General features: G+C 44.0%; 1 protein-coding gene across 1 annotated transcript in view; it reads left to right on the top strand.

The window, feature by feature from the left end:
- Positions 1–14,237, top strand: part of MAN2A1 (mannosidase alpha class 2A member 1) — a 309,002-nt gene extending 294,765 nt beyond the window's left edge. The window contains exons 21-22 of the mRNA XM_063964104.1: positions 9,672–9,776; positions 10,606–14,237. Of these exons, the coding sequence (XP_063820174.1) occupies positions 9,672–9,776; positions 10,606–10,758 (258 nt within the window). The 3' untranslated portion in view covers positions 10,759–14,237. The remainder of the gene's footprint in view (positions 1–9,671; positions 9,777–10,605) is intronic.
- Positions 14,238–15,782: the final 1,545 nt, after the last annotated feature.

The raw sequence follows: 15,782 nt of genomic DNA on the forward strand, positions 1-15,782 counted from the left end.
TAATCACCCTATCCCCCAGGGCCAGGGTGTCTCTCCTGTGGTGGCTGCAGAGTGCTCACCTTCTCGAGGGCCGCAGATTCGGCATTCAGGTCTGGGTCCTGGTGACCACGGATGCAAGCCTCCGAGGGTGGGGAGCAGTCACACAGGGAAGAAATTTCCAATGTCTGTGGTCAAGTCAGGAGACTTGCCTTCACATCAACATCCTGGAACTAAGGGCCGTATACAACGCCCTACGTCAAGCGGAGACCCTGCTTCGCGACCAACCGGTTCTGATTCAGTCAGACACCATCACCGCAGTGGCTCATGTAAACCGACAAGGTGGCACAAGGAGCAGGGTAGCGATGGCGGAAGCCACCAGAATTCTTCGCTGGGCGGAAAATCACGTAAGCGCACTGTCAGCAGTGTTCATCCCGGGAGTGGGCAACTGGGAAGCAGACTTCCTCAGCAGACACGACCTCCACCCGGGAGAGTGGGGATTTCATCAGGAAGTCTTCGCACAGACTGCGAGTCGGTGGGTACTGCCACAGGTGGACATGATGGCATCCCGCCTCAACAAAAAACAACAGAGGTATTGCGCCAGGTCAAAAGACCCTCAGGCGATAGCTGTAGTCGCCCTGGTGACACCGTGGGTGTTCCAGTCGGTCTATGTATTTCCTCCTCTTCCTCTCATAGCCAAGATGCTGAGAATAATAAGAAAAAGAGGAGTGAGAACGATACTCATTGTTCCAGATTGGCCACGAAGGACTTGGTAGCCAGATCTGCAAGAAATGCTCACAGAGGACCCGTGGCCTCTTCCTCTAAGACAGGACTTGTTGCAACAGGGGCCCTGTCTGTTCCAAGACTTACCGCGGCTGCGTTTGACGGCATGGCGGTTGAACACCGGATCCTAGCGGAGAAAGGCATTCCGGAGGAGGTCATTCCTACGCTGATAAAGGCTAGGAAGGACGTGACAGCTCAACATTATCACCGTATATGGCGAAAATATGTTGCTTGGTGTGAGGCCAGGAATGCCCCTACGGAGGAATTCCAGCTGGGCCGTTTCCTTCACTTCCTACAGTCAGGAGTGAATTTGTGCCTAAAATTTGGATCCATTAAGGTCCAGATTTCGGCCCTATCCATTTTCTTTCAAAAGGAGTTGACTTCTCTACCTGAAGTTCAGACGTTTGTAAAGGGAATGCTGCATATTCAGCCCCCTTTTGTGCCTCCAGTGGCACCTTGGGATCTTAACGTGGTGTTGAGTTTCCTGAAATCCCACTGGTTTGAACCACTCAAAATGGTGGAGTTGAAATATCTCACGTGGACGGTGGTCATGCTATTAGCCTTGGCTTCGGCTAGGCGTGTGTCAGAGTTGGCGGCTTTGTCACATAAAAGCCCCTACCTGGTTTTCCATGCGGATAGAGCAGAATTGCGGACCCGTCCACAGTTTCTGCCGAAAGTGGTTTCATCCTTTCATATAAACCAACCTATTGTGGTGCCTGTGGCTAATACGGACTTGGAGGATTCCGAGTTGCTTGATGTAGTCAGGGCTTTGAAGATTTATGTAGCCAGAACGGCTAGGGTCAGGAAAACAGAGTCTTTGTTTATCCTGTATGCTTCCAACAAGCTTGGTGCTCCTGCTTCAAAGCAGACTATTGCTCGCTGGATCTGTAACACGATTCAGCAGGCTCATTCGGCGGCTGGATTGCCGCTGCCAAAATCAGTTAAGGCCCATTCCATTAGGAAGGTGGGCTCTTCTTGGGCGGCTGCCCGAGGGGTCTCGGCATTACAACTTTGCCGAGCGGCTACTTGGTCAGGTTCAAACACTTTTGCAAAGTTCTACAAGTTTGATACCCTGGCCGAGGAGGACCTTGTGTTTGCTCAATCGGTGCTGCAGAGTCATCCGCACTCTCCCGCCCGTTTGGGAGCTTTGGTATAATCCCCATGGTCCTTAAGGAGTCCCCAGCATCCACCAGGACGTTAGAGAAAATAAGATTTTACTTACCGGTAAATCTATTTCTCGTAGTCCGTAGTGGATGCTGGGCGCCCGTCCCAAGTGCGGACTTCTTCTGCAATGCTTGTATATAGTTATTGCTTAAATAAGGGTTATGTTATGGTTGCATCAGGGTTGACCAGTTGCTCTGTTGTTGTTCATACTGTTGACTGGGTATGTTTATCTCAAGTTATACGGTGTGATTGGTGTGGCTGGTATGAATCTTGCCCTGGATTACCAAAATCCTTTCCTTGTACTGTCAGCTCTTCCGGGCACAGTTTCTCTAACTGAGGTCTGGAGGAGGGACATAGAGGGAGGAGCCAGAGCACACCAGAATCTAAATTCTTTCTTAAAGTGCCCATGTCTTCTGCGGAGCCCGTCTATTCCCCATGGTCCTTACGGAGTCCCCAGCATCCTCTACGGACTACGAGAAATAGATTTACCGGTAAGTAAAATCTTATTTTTCCCTACTACATGTACACACAGACACATTCACACTAGGGTTAATTTTGTTGGGAGCCAATTAACCTGCCAGTATATTTTTGGGATTGTAGGAGGAAACCAGAGTACCTGGAGGAAACCCACGCAAGTACAAGGAGAATATACAAACTCCGCACAGTTAGGGCCATGCTGGGGATCGAACCCATGACCTCAGTGCTGTGAGGCAGTAATGCTAACCATTACACCATCCGTACTGCCGCACCAGTTAGTAGTGGTTTAATGGTTACACTGCTGGACCTGAGCCGGCAGTTAGTGCGCATGTTTGAAATGTGTGGCCGCTAAGGAATAGGCCTGTTAGAGTTACACATGTGCAGCTGGTCCATAAGTGGTGATGAATGGGCCCCGCAATCTGTTTGTAAACACTGCAGGTTTTTGTCTCTTGAATCACATACACTATGGACATTTATATGCACTGCTAAACACTTAAATTCAGTCATTACTTTTCACAAATTGTTTAAGTTAAATGTAATTAATGTAGATGTAAATGCAATGAGCTGGCAAAAAAAGGTTAAAACAACAGTCCACGTATTCAGGTTCCTGCAATCCCTAACGGAAATCTTTATTTCTTTCACATAAGTCTTTTTAATTGCTCCCAATGAATGTGATGGCTTCCACTAATTAGTGTGCTTTGTATGGTTGGTAGTTAAAAACTCACTCTTGTGTCTTCAATCAAAAAGGGACAGCTTCTGAACACATTGCTTTTTTATGTGCTAGAGGTATTCCCACATAAAACACGCTATGTATCTTATATTGGCATTGCACAGTGCTGAGTCCAGGCATAGACGGGCAGGAGGTCAGACTATAATTAAGGCTTTAATGTGGCGAACTGCAGCTAGTGGTCCAGGACAAGAGGGCAGTAGACGTGATACCTGCCACTCTGGATCCGGTCTGAAGATCGACACTGTCTAGGTCGACAATGTTTAGGTCGACCACTATAGGTCAACAGGGTTTCTAGGAAACCTAGAAACCCTTTCGACCTAGTGAATGTCCACCTATAGTGGTCGATCTAAACATTGTCGACCTAGACACTGTCGATCTAATGATCCACACCCCTGCCACTTGCATTGATTTTACTAGTAAAATTCCTTTAAACCCTCATTGCCTGTTTTTAAGCACTCTATAGGGGGAATTCAATTCCAGGTGAAGGGTGAGAATTGTCGTTGCTGCGGCATGTAAACACTTGCAACGGCACTGTGTTTTGCACCTTTTGCCCACTCGGCCAAATGTCAAATTTGCTTAGAAGTGATCGCTACTCACCCTCCATGCCCTTTGTATTGGGTACAATTTTCTAACAGTGACTGTGGAGGTTACTGCCCTTTAGATCACGGTCGGTAAATAACCCCTGGTGTGATTGTGCTGACAAGAGAGTGGAAAAAAATAGGATTTTAATTACCTACCGGTAAAACCTTTTGTCGTAGTCTATAAGGGATATTGGAGAATCTAGTACGATGGGGTATAGATGGGGTCCAAAGGAGCCGGTGCACTTTAAATTTCTTCAACTGGGTGTGCTGGCTCCTCCCATCTATTCCTCCTCTCACAGGCAGTTATAGGTAAAAACGTGCCCGAAGGCGAAAAGGACATATGTGAGCGAAGGAAACTTGACAACAAAGAGTGGTGAGATTTATAAGCCAGTACACCACTAACATACAATGACCAGCAATGGCTGGAAACAGCTGAACAGGCAACCACATAAAAGAGAACCTGCAGAAAAGTCAACGCACTGAGGCGGGTGCCCAATATCCCTTATGGACTATGAGAGATGATTTACTGGTAGGTAATTAAAATCCTATTTTCTCTATCATCCATAAGGGATATTGGGGAGACTAAGTACGATGGGGACGTCCCAAAGCTTCCAGAATGGGCGGAGACTGCTGCAGCACTGCCTGCCCAAACTGGGTATCCTCTTTGGCCAGATATCAAATTTGTAGAACTTTACAAAGGTGTTCTTCCCCGACCAGGTAGCAGCTCGGCATAATTGCAAGGCCGAGACTCCACGGGCAGCCACCCAGGAGGAGCCAACTGATCTTGTAGAGTGGACCTTCAGAGACTTAGGAACAGGTAAGGCTGCTGACACATAGCCTTGTTGGATAGTAAGCCTTATCCAATGAGCAATGGACTGTTTCGAAGCCTGTAACCTTTTTTCTGTGCATCATAGAGCACGAACAAGGAATCCGTCTATCTGATACGAGCTGTGCACTTGACATAGATTTTTAAGGCACGCACAGCAATGCCTCCGGAGGAGCAGAAGTATCTGAACTGGACGGAACCACAATAGGTTGATTCAGGTGAAACGCACAGACAACCTTAGTCAGGAAGCTCCGCTCTGTCCTCGTAAAAGACCAAGTATAGACTTTTGCACGATAAGGCCCCTAATTCTGAGACACGTCGAGCAGAAGCCAGGGCCAGTAACATCACCGTCACATGAGGTACTTGTCTTCTACCATCAGCAGAGGTTCAAACCAGGAGGACTGTAGAAATTCCAACACTACATTCAAATCCCAGGGTGCCGTAGGCGGCACAAAAGGAGCTTGTATGTGGAGTACTCCCTGCAAGAAGGTCTGACCTTCTGGCAATACTGCCAATTTCTTCTGGAAGAAAATGGAGAGAGCTGAAATATGGACCTTAATGGAACTCAGCCGTAAACCCTTATCCACACCAGCCTGCAGGAAACGTAAGAAACATCCCAAGTGGAACTCCGCAAGCGGATAAGTGCGTTCCTTGCACCAAGAGACATATCTTCTCCAGATATGATGATAGTGTTTTGACATCACAAGTTTCCTGGCCTTTTTGGAAGGGCCTTTGTGAGCTAGGATTTTCCACTCAACCTCCATGCCATCAAACGAAGTCGCCGTAAGTCCGGGTAGACGAATGGTCCTTGTTGAAGTAGATCTCTTCTGAGAGGTAGAGGCCAAGGGTATTCGATGGACATGTCCATAAGATATGCGTACCACGCCCTCCGAGGCCAATCCAAATTGCCTGGACTCCCTGATGTCTGATGCGCTTGAGCACCCTTGGGAGCAACGGAATTGGAGGAAATAGGTAGACCAGCCGGTAAGACCAAGGCGACGTCAGTGCATCTACTGTCCTCGCCTGAGGGTCCCTGGTTCGTGAGCAATACCAATGAAGCTTCTTGTTGACAAGAAGCCATCATGTCTATCTGTGGGTAGCCCCATCGGTGGACGATCCGTTGGAACACCTGCTGGTGGAGACCCCACTCCCCCAGGTGGAGATCGTGACGACTCTGGAAATCCGCTTCCCAGTTGTCCGCACCCGGAATGAAGATTGCCGACATTGCTCTTGCATTTCTTTCCGTCCAGAGAAGTATTTGTAACCTCTCTCACATGCAGGCTCTGCTTTTTGCTCCTCCTTGCCGATTGATATATGCCACTGCTATGGCGTTGACCGACTGTACTTGGATCTTGTGATCCTTGAGCAGAGGAGAGGCCTAAAGCAGAGCATTGTAGATCGTCTGAAGTTCCAGAATGTTGATCGGAAGGAGGGCTTCGTGGACTGACCACCTGCCTGGAACTGCGCTCCTTGGGTGACAGCTCCCCATCCTTTCAGACTTGCATCCGTTGTGAGGAGGATCCAATCCTGAATCCCGAAACTCCGGCCTTCCAGGAGATTGGAGGATTGCAGCCACCACTGGAGGGAAATCCTGGCTTGAGGCGACAGCCGTATCATCTGGTGCATCTGAAGATGTGATCCGGACCATTTGCTCAGGAGAGCCAGCTGAAAAGTCCTGGCATCAGAAGATCGTCCAGGTAAGGGACAATATTGACTCCCTGGACCCGGAGCTGGAACATCATCTCCGCCATCACCTTTGTGAACACCCTCGGAGCTGTGGACAGGCCGAAGGGCAGTGCCTGGAATTGGTAGTGATCGTCCAGCAGGGTAAACCTCAGGTACGCCTGATGAGTTGGCCAAATCGGAACATGGAGGTAGGCGTCCTTGAGATCCAAGGAAACCATGAATTCCTGTTCTTCCAGGCCCGCAATCACTGCTCGCAAGGATTCCATTTTGAACTTGAACACCTTCAGGTAAGGATTCAGGGACTTTAGATTCAAAATGGGTCTTACTGAGCCATCCGGTTTCGGTACCACAAACAGGTTGGAGTAATAACCCTTGCCTCAGGATGGCCTGTTGCAACATAACCTGCATATCTTCCAAAACTGGTAAGCTTTATTTGAAAAATCGTTGGGAAGGAGCACTGTCAAACTCCAGCTTGTAGCCGTGAGAAACGAGATCCCTGACCCAGGTATCCTGGCAGGAAGCCTCCCAGACATGGCTGAAGTGACGGTCGAGCTCCCACCTCGAGATCCCCTCGGGGTGGGTGGGCACAGTTATGTTGAAGCCTTAGTGGAAGCAGAACTGGTGGTCTGTTCCTGAGAACTGGTGCTTGCAGGCTTTCTTGACTTATCTCTGGTGCCCCTAGTCACATTGGAGGCACCTCTGGCCTTATATTGAAATCTGTGAGACCGAAAGGATTGTACAGACTGCCCCTGGTAGGAGCATCTCGCCAGTGGGGCCCCAGAGGGGAGAAACGTGGATTTCCCAGCCATAACTTTGGACATTCACGTATCCAACTCAACCCCAAAGAGCCATTCCCCTGAAAAGGGGAGGGATTCCACACTTCGTTTGGATTCCGCATCCGCTATCCACTGACTCAACCACAAGGCCCAGCGTGCAGACACTGCCATGGCAGAGGTCCTAGCATTAATGTTCACCATCTCCTTAAGAGAATCACAGAGGACACGTGTAGTGTCCTGAATGTGCTTTAGGAGGGTCACCATGGTGACCAGAGGCATAAACCCAGAGAGGCCCTCCTGAATTTGAGTGGCCCATGAATGAATGGCATGGGTCATCCAACAACCCGCAATGACCGGCCGTTGCAAGACATCTGCTGCCATGTAAATAGAATTTAGTGTAGCTTCTATTTTCCTATCCCCAGGATCCTTTATAGTAAAGGAGCCCGGGGTAGGCATCACCACCTTTGTGGACAGTCGAGAGACTGATACATCAACACCCGGGGGTTCCTCCCAAAATTTCCTACCTTCAGGAGCACATGGGAAAGTGCGCAAAAACTTTTTGGACACTTGGAATTTTTTGTCTGGATTTCTCCAGGCTAATTTCAATAGGTCATCTAACTCTGCAGAATCGGTGAAAGTGACATTAGGCTTGTTTTGTGTAAAGAAAAACGACTGCTGTGATGCAGCGTCCTCTAGAGGGAGCTTTAACACGTGTAGCCAGAATTAGGGGTTCAATACCCTGAGCAGAATCGGTATCGCCACTAACGGGGTCCAAGTCCTCCCCATCCTCCTGTATATCCTCATTTGTGTCAGATAGTAGAGCAGGCAAAACACGCTTTTGTGGTCCTGCAGGGGAGGATGGGGGCTGTGTAACATCTGCCCTAGCAGCTAAATCTGCAACAGCCTGTTGTAGTAGCTGTGTTTTCTGTATATTTGCAGTGAGCTGGGATTATATATCAGACATCATATTTTTCAGGGACCCCAGCCATGCGGGCTCTGGGCCCTTTCCTCCAGCCCCTTCACTGATTTGTGAAGATTGGCTGCATTGTTCACAAGAAACAGAATCAGGTGATACTGGAGAGAATCTAGTGTGACATACACTGCACAGCTTGTGTTTACCCATGTTTCACAGTAAGCACAATAACATACACGTACACACAGACAGTAATATATATCAAGCCCGCCCTTACTGTATGTTAGAGGAGACACACAGAGAGAAGGACACCAGCACACCCCTAGCTGTACAGCCCCAGTGAGGCGGACAGCTAACTATATCACCGTAAACACTACTATGTCTGTCCTGTAGAGGACCCAGGTAGTGTACAATAGCGGCTCTCCCCCTTTTCTATATCCTGTACCAGTGTTCCAGCATGGCTTGTAAGGCAGGAAGCGCTGTCTGTGGCTGCATTAAGCAGAGGAAGGTGCCAAAATGACGCTGGTCCTGCTCTGAGGTAGCTCCGCCCCCTCCAATGGCCCTGGAGCTATAGTGATTATTTATACTGGCAATGTCTCCAGTTTGCTCAAAAACGTAACACAAGTGCTAGTTCAGGCGATTGTTAGCCAGTCTACACGGGGGACCCTAGTGGTACACCTCCAGAAGGGCCCCGTATGCCGAGCCCGCATTCAGCTGCGCATTGAACGGGGGGACCCACCTGGCGGGGCCCCCCCGGTTTGTACTTACCACAGACGTTACCTTCAGGCAGTGTTAGGGGTGTGCGGCGTGCTGCGGTTGTGACAGCCAAGGTGCAGTTCCCCTGCTGAACATCAACCCCTCAGGACGGTGGTCCTGCAGTGGGGAAATGGCTCTGCACCTCGCAAGGCCGGTGACCGCCCCCCACCCCCCCAACTCCCACGTTGCAGGTATGCTGTTGCCCAAACAGCATACCGAAAATAACTAACATTAAAAAGAAATTGAAGAAAACTCTCTGGAGCTCAGAGATGTGCATCCTCTCCTGAGGGCACTTTTTTCTAAACTGCCTGTTGGAGGGGGCATAGAGGGGAGGGGCCAGCACACTCAGGGAAGAAAATTTAAAATGCACCGGCTCCTTTGGACCCCGTCTATACCCCATCGTACTAGATTCCCCAATAACCCTTATGGATGCTAGAGAAAATTACACCTTGGGCCAAATGTAATAGAGTGAGAGTTTCAAAAAGTGAGAGATTTGGTAAGGTTTTGCCGTGTTTTTTAAAGTGGCAATCATTTACACAGCCTGATCCACCTGGTTTTGCAGTGTAAATGATTGCCACTTTAAAAAAAAACTGAAAGACCTTACCAAATATCTCACTTTCTAAAACTCTCACTCATTTACCATACTTATCATCTCTGTCCAGGACATTCCCAAAAAGCAGGTAGTCACCTGTGAAGAGTCTGGCAAGCTCCCTGTAACAGAGTTAGAAAGATAAATTATATTTTATACCCATTGTGTGGACTGTGTTCCTGTTTTCTTGCTCTGCCCACCGTGGTGTGATTACATCATACAGCTGCAGTGCGCTGGGTTATAGCACACAAGTTGCATCCTATAAATATGCCTGCCCCCAGCTTCACAGTGCTACCCTACAGTCTCTTAGAGGGGAGTGAGACCTGCTGTTTTATATGACTTCTGTAAATAGAAAAATATGATAAAAAGATACTATTCATTAATCACTTAATTTTCCTCTGGGTTTACTTTAAGGTGGGGCCATCAGAAGAGGCGGCTCTTATTCTCCACAGAAAAGGATTTGACTGCAAATTCGCAAACAAAGATCTTGGAATGTATTGCTCTACATCTCAGGGAAAGGTATTTTAAGCAAGAAAAGTCTTTTTAAAATGATATAGATATATATATATATATATATATATATAGAGATATATATATATATATATAGAGATATATATATATAGAGATATGTTACGTTTTGCTTAAATACTGACACTATTGAGGTATGCAATCTATAGTTTTCTACTGTTGTGGAACAGATTGTGATCTGGAGACTTGCAGTTACATCACCTGTAATGACACAGATTGCCCAAGCCTGCGTCATTGCCTTCTGAGGTCGTGCTTTAAAACATTTTTGTAAAACCGCTCACACAGATGGAGCTCATTTGTTTTGCTTTCTGAATGAGCCAGATGCCTCTAGCCGTACAGCACTGGCATAAAAGATTCAGTGCTAACGATTTACATTGATTAGACAAGCATTAATAGTGTACCAGTGGGCTAAAATCTTATTCTGATGCCTTGAAATTTCTTGACCAAATTGAACATCCTGTAACATGACAGGAGCTGATTGGATGCTACTTTATCTCTCTCCACGTTTTGATTCATCTGGGCCCCAGTGCACTATTACTGCAGTGAAGAGCGTACAATCTACATAATTAATTATTGGCACAAGTCAACTATATTTAAGTTTGATATTAAACTATAGAAGGATTGTGTTTTTCTGGCTCCGTGATTTTAGACCAAATTTATTGTGTTTAATTAACCTGTGTAGTGCGGCATAACAGCAATAGACATCACATGAATGAATGAAAATATATATATATATATATAAAAATCTGTATTTAAGACCAAGTCTGAAACTTGATGTGAAGCAACACATTGTAGAATTGACTTACTTTATTTATTTCAGATTCCAGTTCATCAGTTTTTTAGTGGTTTCAAAGTTGAGAGCCTGAAACCATCCAGTTTATCCTTGATGTACTCATCTTCAGACACTCTCAACTTAAGTGCAATTGAAATGAACCCCATGGACATCAGCACATTCCGAATAAAACTGAGATGAACTTGGAAAGCGCAACATGCAATAAAGAAGCACATTGTTACGCCAGCTCCTGGACACTAATGATTTGCTTTCACGTTTTTCTGTGGAAAACACCTCCAAGGAAAGCCATGTTTTAACCACCATCTGTTGCATAGTATATGGAGAACAAAAAATGTTTTGTTCATTTTTTTTTGTTTTGTTTGTTTTTAGCCTGAGAGAAAAGCTTAGCTTCTGTTTTCTCGGGTTTAATGGGTTAATGATTTGCTTTCTTCATGTTTGTCTCATTAATTTATAAAATCAAATTCTGCAAATGAAGAAATATGCTTTATAAGATATATATTTGAAAGGCACTTGACTTGCAGCGGGGGACAAATAGTTCTGATTAATAATGAAAAGTGAAAGGAGCTCATTTAATGATTCTTACAGTATTGCAAAGTAACAGTAGCAGTCTACTAATCAAAACATATCTTTCATTAGTATGATTCTGCAAGAATACTAAGTAGCGGTTGCTATGGGTTACAGAACAATATTGCCCTTTGCACCACACTATTAATCAAGTCCCAGTATTTCTAAATTTTTAGTATAGAAATTTGAATTAAATGTGACCTATCATCCAAATATGCTTTAATATGATGTCTAAATATAATAAATCATTGCCATTTACTGTAAAGTCAACCATGCATAATATCTATTGGTTTTATGTATTGGTTTATCCATTGATATGTTTAATATCATTTTTAGAGCCAACAATTGTCACATTTATTGCTACTGGTTAGTTGTGATTTAGTCGCTGACTAAAATTATTTACTGATATAATAAGAATCGCTTACAACATAACTTTAAAGTGTTACCAAAATATTAAGGGAAATGGGACCTCATAAAAACAAATCTATAGAAAAGTATTTGAAATAATATTTTGATTGCACATATTTTGTTTAAAAACAATCTGTAGTCCTTTTTCTTTTCTTTATCCTTCACTTCAGTTTTCTGTCTGAAATGTTAAAAATCACTGGACAGCATTCGAGTTTATTACACCTCCGTTTGGGATATGTGCAATTACTGCATTGATTTTGAATATATAGATTTAGAAAATCACAAATTCTGAATAATTTTGTCTGTTTCCCAAACTACCATATAAAATGTGCCTTATTTTTTTACAATTCTTACAATTTTTATTGACAAATGCATTGTTTTCTGAGGGGATAAGTTTCTATTTAAAGTTTAATATGTACATTTATTGTTTGGCATAATCTAGAGCCACCAACTTCATAGGGGTAAGGTTTTGTAAGCTGAATGTGTTCTTATGTGACAGTGAAGTCTGTGGTTGGCTGACTGTTCCTTTTTGTAAAACACCATTTTAAACAGCAAAATATAGTTGCATTAATGCCAAGGAACTATCATATTTTGTTTTTGTTTGTTTTTTGCAATTACCAATTGCTTTCCATATTTTGTGCCATAACATTTGCTGTGTCATCTACAGCAAATTTTAAAGAACCTTTCCGGTTGTAGTGTCCGTGCATGGCATGTTAGTACTTACCAACTGTTCTTGTAGTTTTACAAAAAAGAACTACAAGTTGCTTACTAGCTGCTATGGATAGTGGAACTACAAGTATCAACCATGCTAGTTCTTGCAGTTTATTAACAGTTGGCGAGCCGCAGGTTAACTACCTAATCTAGAATATTTTCCCAAAAATGTTAGCATGTAAAGCGGACCTGTGACCTACATAAAATGGAGCCAATTCCTTTTGGTAAGGCGTATGGGGCCCATCATTGTATTATGATCCAATATCTCCTAAATACAAGTCTTTGGGTGGTATTCAAATGATATATCACGCCCAATATACTTTCTAAAGTGTTCCCCGTTATTGCGCATATTGTGCCCATAGTAATGGGGGGTAGCAAGCTGAAATGATTATACCACGCCCGTTAGCAGAAACAGAATGGGAGTGGAAGGGGGTGAAAAGAATTGAATACCACCCTTTGTCTGTTATAGGTTGTGCCTCGGTGATGTAGTTTGTTCATAGCAAATGGATAAGCTTTATATATACCGGCACAATATTAGGGTATTCTTTCTATGTTAGTGGCAGGTCAGTATTTCGCTTTTTTTATTACATCTCACACATTCTAAAATTTTTGAACAATCCTCATGCTTTTTAGAAGTCAGTGAATAAATTCACAAATATGCGACTTCAGACAGTATTTTCCATTGTTGCCCTGTTTCCCCAACTGTATCTGCAATGTTTGCAGGTGGGCAAGTATGACGGCATTTTCATCCGTTTCACTCACATATCGTGCCATATATATAAATAACAGTGAGATGAATACCACATAATCTGTACGAAGGACATACTGTCAATGCTCTTTATTTTTCCCCTGTTGGGTTAGGATAAACCCCTCCCTCCCCTCCCCTCCGCGTTCTGCAGAATGTGCTAATGAAGTGTTTCATGACATGTTTGCTTGAAGGTATTCCTTTTTTATTTTTGAAACGGTGGTTCTCAAACTCTGTCCTCAGGGCACCAAACAGTTCATGTTTTCCAGGTCACCTGTGGATCTTTAAAATGTTGCTGTTGCTGGGTGGTTTAGAAAATGTGAGCTGTTAGGGGTCCTGAGAGTTGAGAAACACTGTGCTATACTGATTAAAGAAATTCATTGTTTTTACTTGCTGTCAAAACTACAACCCTTAGTGAGGATAGCACCAGAATCAGTATCTTCTAATCAACATTAGTAAAGGAAATAAACCTGGGGGTGAGAAATATTTACAGTATCAAAAAGGAAACTGCTGAGGACTTAGGGTTCTGTTCATGAAGCAGTAAAAATTATGGAGAAGTGAGCCAGTGGAGAAGTTACCCATGGCAACAAATCAGCTGCTCTGTATAAGTTTATACTATGCCAATTATAAATGTTACTTCAATGCTGATTGGTTGTCATGGGCAACTTCTCCACACTTTTCACTGCTTCATGAATAGACCCAATGGAGAGTTATCAAAGCTTGGAGAGAGAGAGAGAAAGTACCAATCTATCAGCTCCTAACTGTCATTTTTCAAGCACAGCTTGTAAAGGGACTGGAGCTGATTGGTTGGTGCTATACTTTCTCTCTCCAGTCTTTGCTAAATCTCCCCCTTCATCACAGTATGAGTGGGGAACAGTGTTTTCAATCAATTACGATTGGAAATGTACAGTATTTTTTGAGCATATTATCTGGATTTTAGGAACATATTGAATGAAGAAATGAGTCTCAAACATGTGATTTCTTAAGTCTTATTATGTCTTCTTACTACCAGGAAATTCATTATTCTGGCTCCCATATTTAATAATGACAATTATGAAGACTGTTCCGTTTTCTTTAAAATTCTATCAATGAGTCTATCATGCTATTGTTGATTTGTTTTTTTGTTTGATCTGCATTTTTTTTAAATTGATTAAAAATCTTTTGATATTTTCTCTAATGGTTTTTTCATATGAACTGAGAGTTGTAAAATATTAAAATTATCTTTAATAAACATCTGTCTTTGATTTATTGATGCGCTTAGACAGCAATATTGCTTTATTTCTTGTAAACAATGCAATAAATCTAGACCTTCTACGTTCTCTGTTTTATAGAGCAATTGTAGATGTTTCTGATGATCTAATATTAATGGAAGGCAAATGTTTATTTTCTTTTAAGCAATTTAATCCTGGTTTTGTAATCCTAAATTTGGAAAATGGAATAACTGAAATCAAATACTTTTTAACCCTGAGTGTATTCCACCTCAGCGGGAATAGTAACTCCCACTGGTCAAAAGGGGCCCTGAACCACATAGCCCTGGACCAGGAGAGATTTGCCAGTGTGTACATGGTCCCAGTTATTCATATTCCCCTTCACGGCTGGATTAACAATGGGGTGGATGGAGCTGCAGCTGCAGGCCCTCCCATGAAAATAGGCCCTTTAGGATTGCTGTGCTGCTGTAGACAGGAACACATTTTTCCCTACTGCCTGCCAGTGGCCATCTGAGGCACCGCACCCCTCAAGCCATGACCCGCGATACCTGCACCCGGCCACAGCGCCGACTAAGCAAATGTTGCCGCCGGCAAAATTTGATCAAACAGGATACACTACACTGCATATACAAAGTGACTCTGCACCTCCCCCACGCCATGTGACATTACGAAGATGCTGCCCTCACCACCACCTCTACCTGATGCAAGCAGTATGTAATACTGCAACAGTCACAAGACTCGCAGCTCCTTGAAAGCAGCTGGCAGAGTGTCTGATACTCCTGAGGTGAGATGCCGAGCTTGCTGACTGCATGGTTGCTGCTGATGATGATGATAATAAAATAATTGTTATGAATATACACTGTTGTGTGTGTATATATACATGTAGAAATCGGCAGCACTCCCGTCTAAAATAAAGCTCAGGTAGCATTGCATAGATCAGCGTTTCAGTGATGTTTTATTAAGCGCTTTCGTCAGGAAATAGCAATAACCTGATAAAATGAGAGAGATCATGCCCAACGCTATACCTTATATGAAAGTAGATCTTAATGTGAAAATCTATACGTTGGTGAATCCTTAGATCAGTCAGGTGTAAGGTAGCTATTAATACAGTGTGACTGTACCTGTTGTTCTGTTGTGGTTGGTACAAGGAAGGAACGGGGCAAGGAGGAGGAAGAGCGGGTAGGTGCAGAGGGTAATTATAGGTAGAAGTATAAATGATGTAATGCAGTGTCTAAAAACTAAACCTAAGGATCCTTTCATATAAGGTGTAGCGCTGGGTACAATACCCCTCCCTTCATCTTACTACAGTCCACACCACTCTGGTGTTCTATACAGCAATAACTTCTTATCGCTGTATCCTGATGAAAAGCACTTAATAAAATGGCGCTGAAACATTGATCTTACAAAGCGATTTTGAGCTTTTATTTTAGACACTACCTATATCTACATATATATTACTATATTTGGCTTCCAGCACACCGTTGCCTGCTGCGTGGGCACTCTGAAAAGTAACCTGTTTGGTCAGATCCAATAGGGTGCTGAAGTAATGTTTTGGTGGTTTGGTTTGA

This window comes from Pseudophryne corroboree, chromosome 1 (assembly GCF_028390025.1).
Source record: "Pseudophryne corroboree isolate aPseCor3 chromosome 1, aPseCor3.hap2, whole genome shotgun sequence".
Taxonomy (NCBI): Eukaryota; Metazoa; Chordata; class Amphibia; order Anura; family Myobatrachidae; genus Pseudophryne; species Pseudophryne corroboree.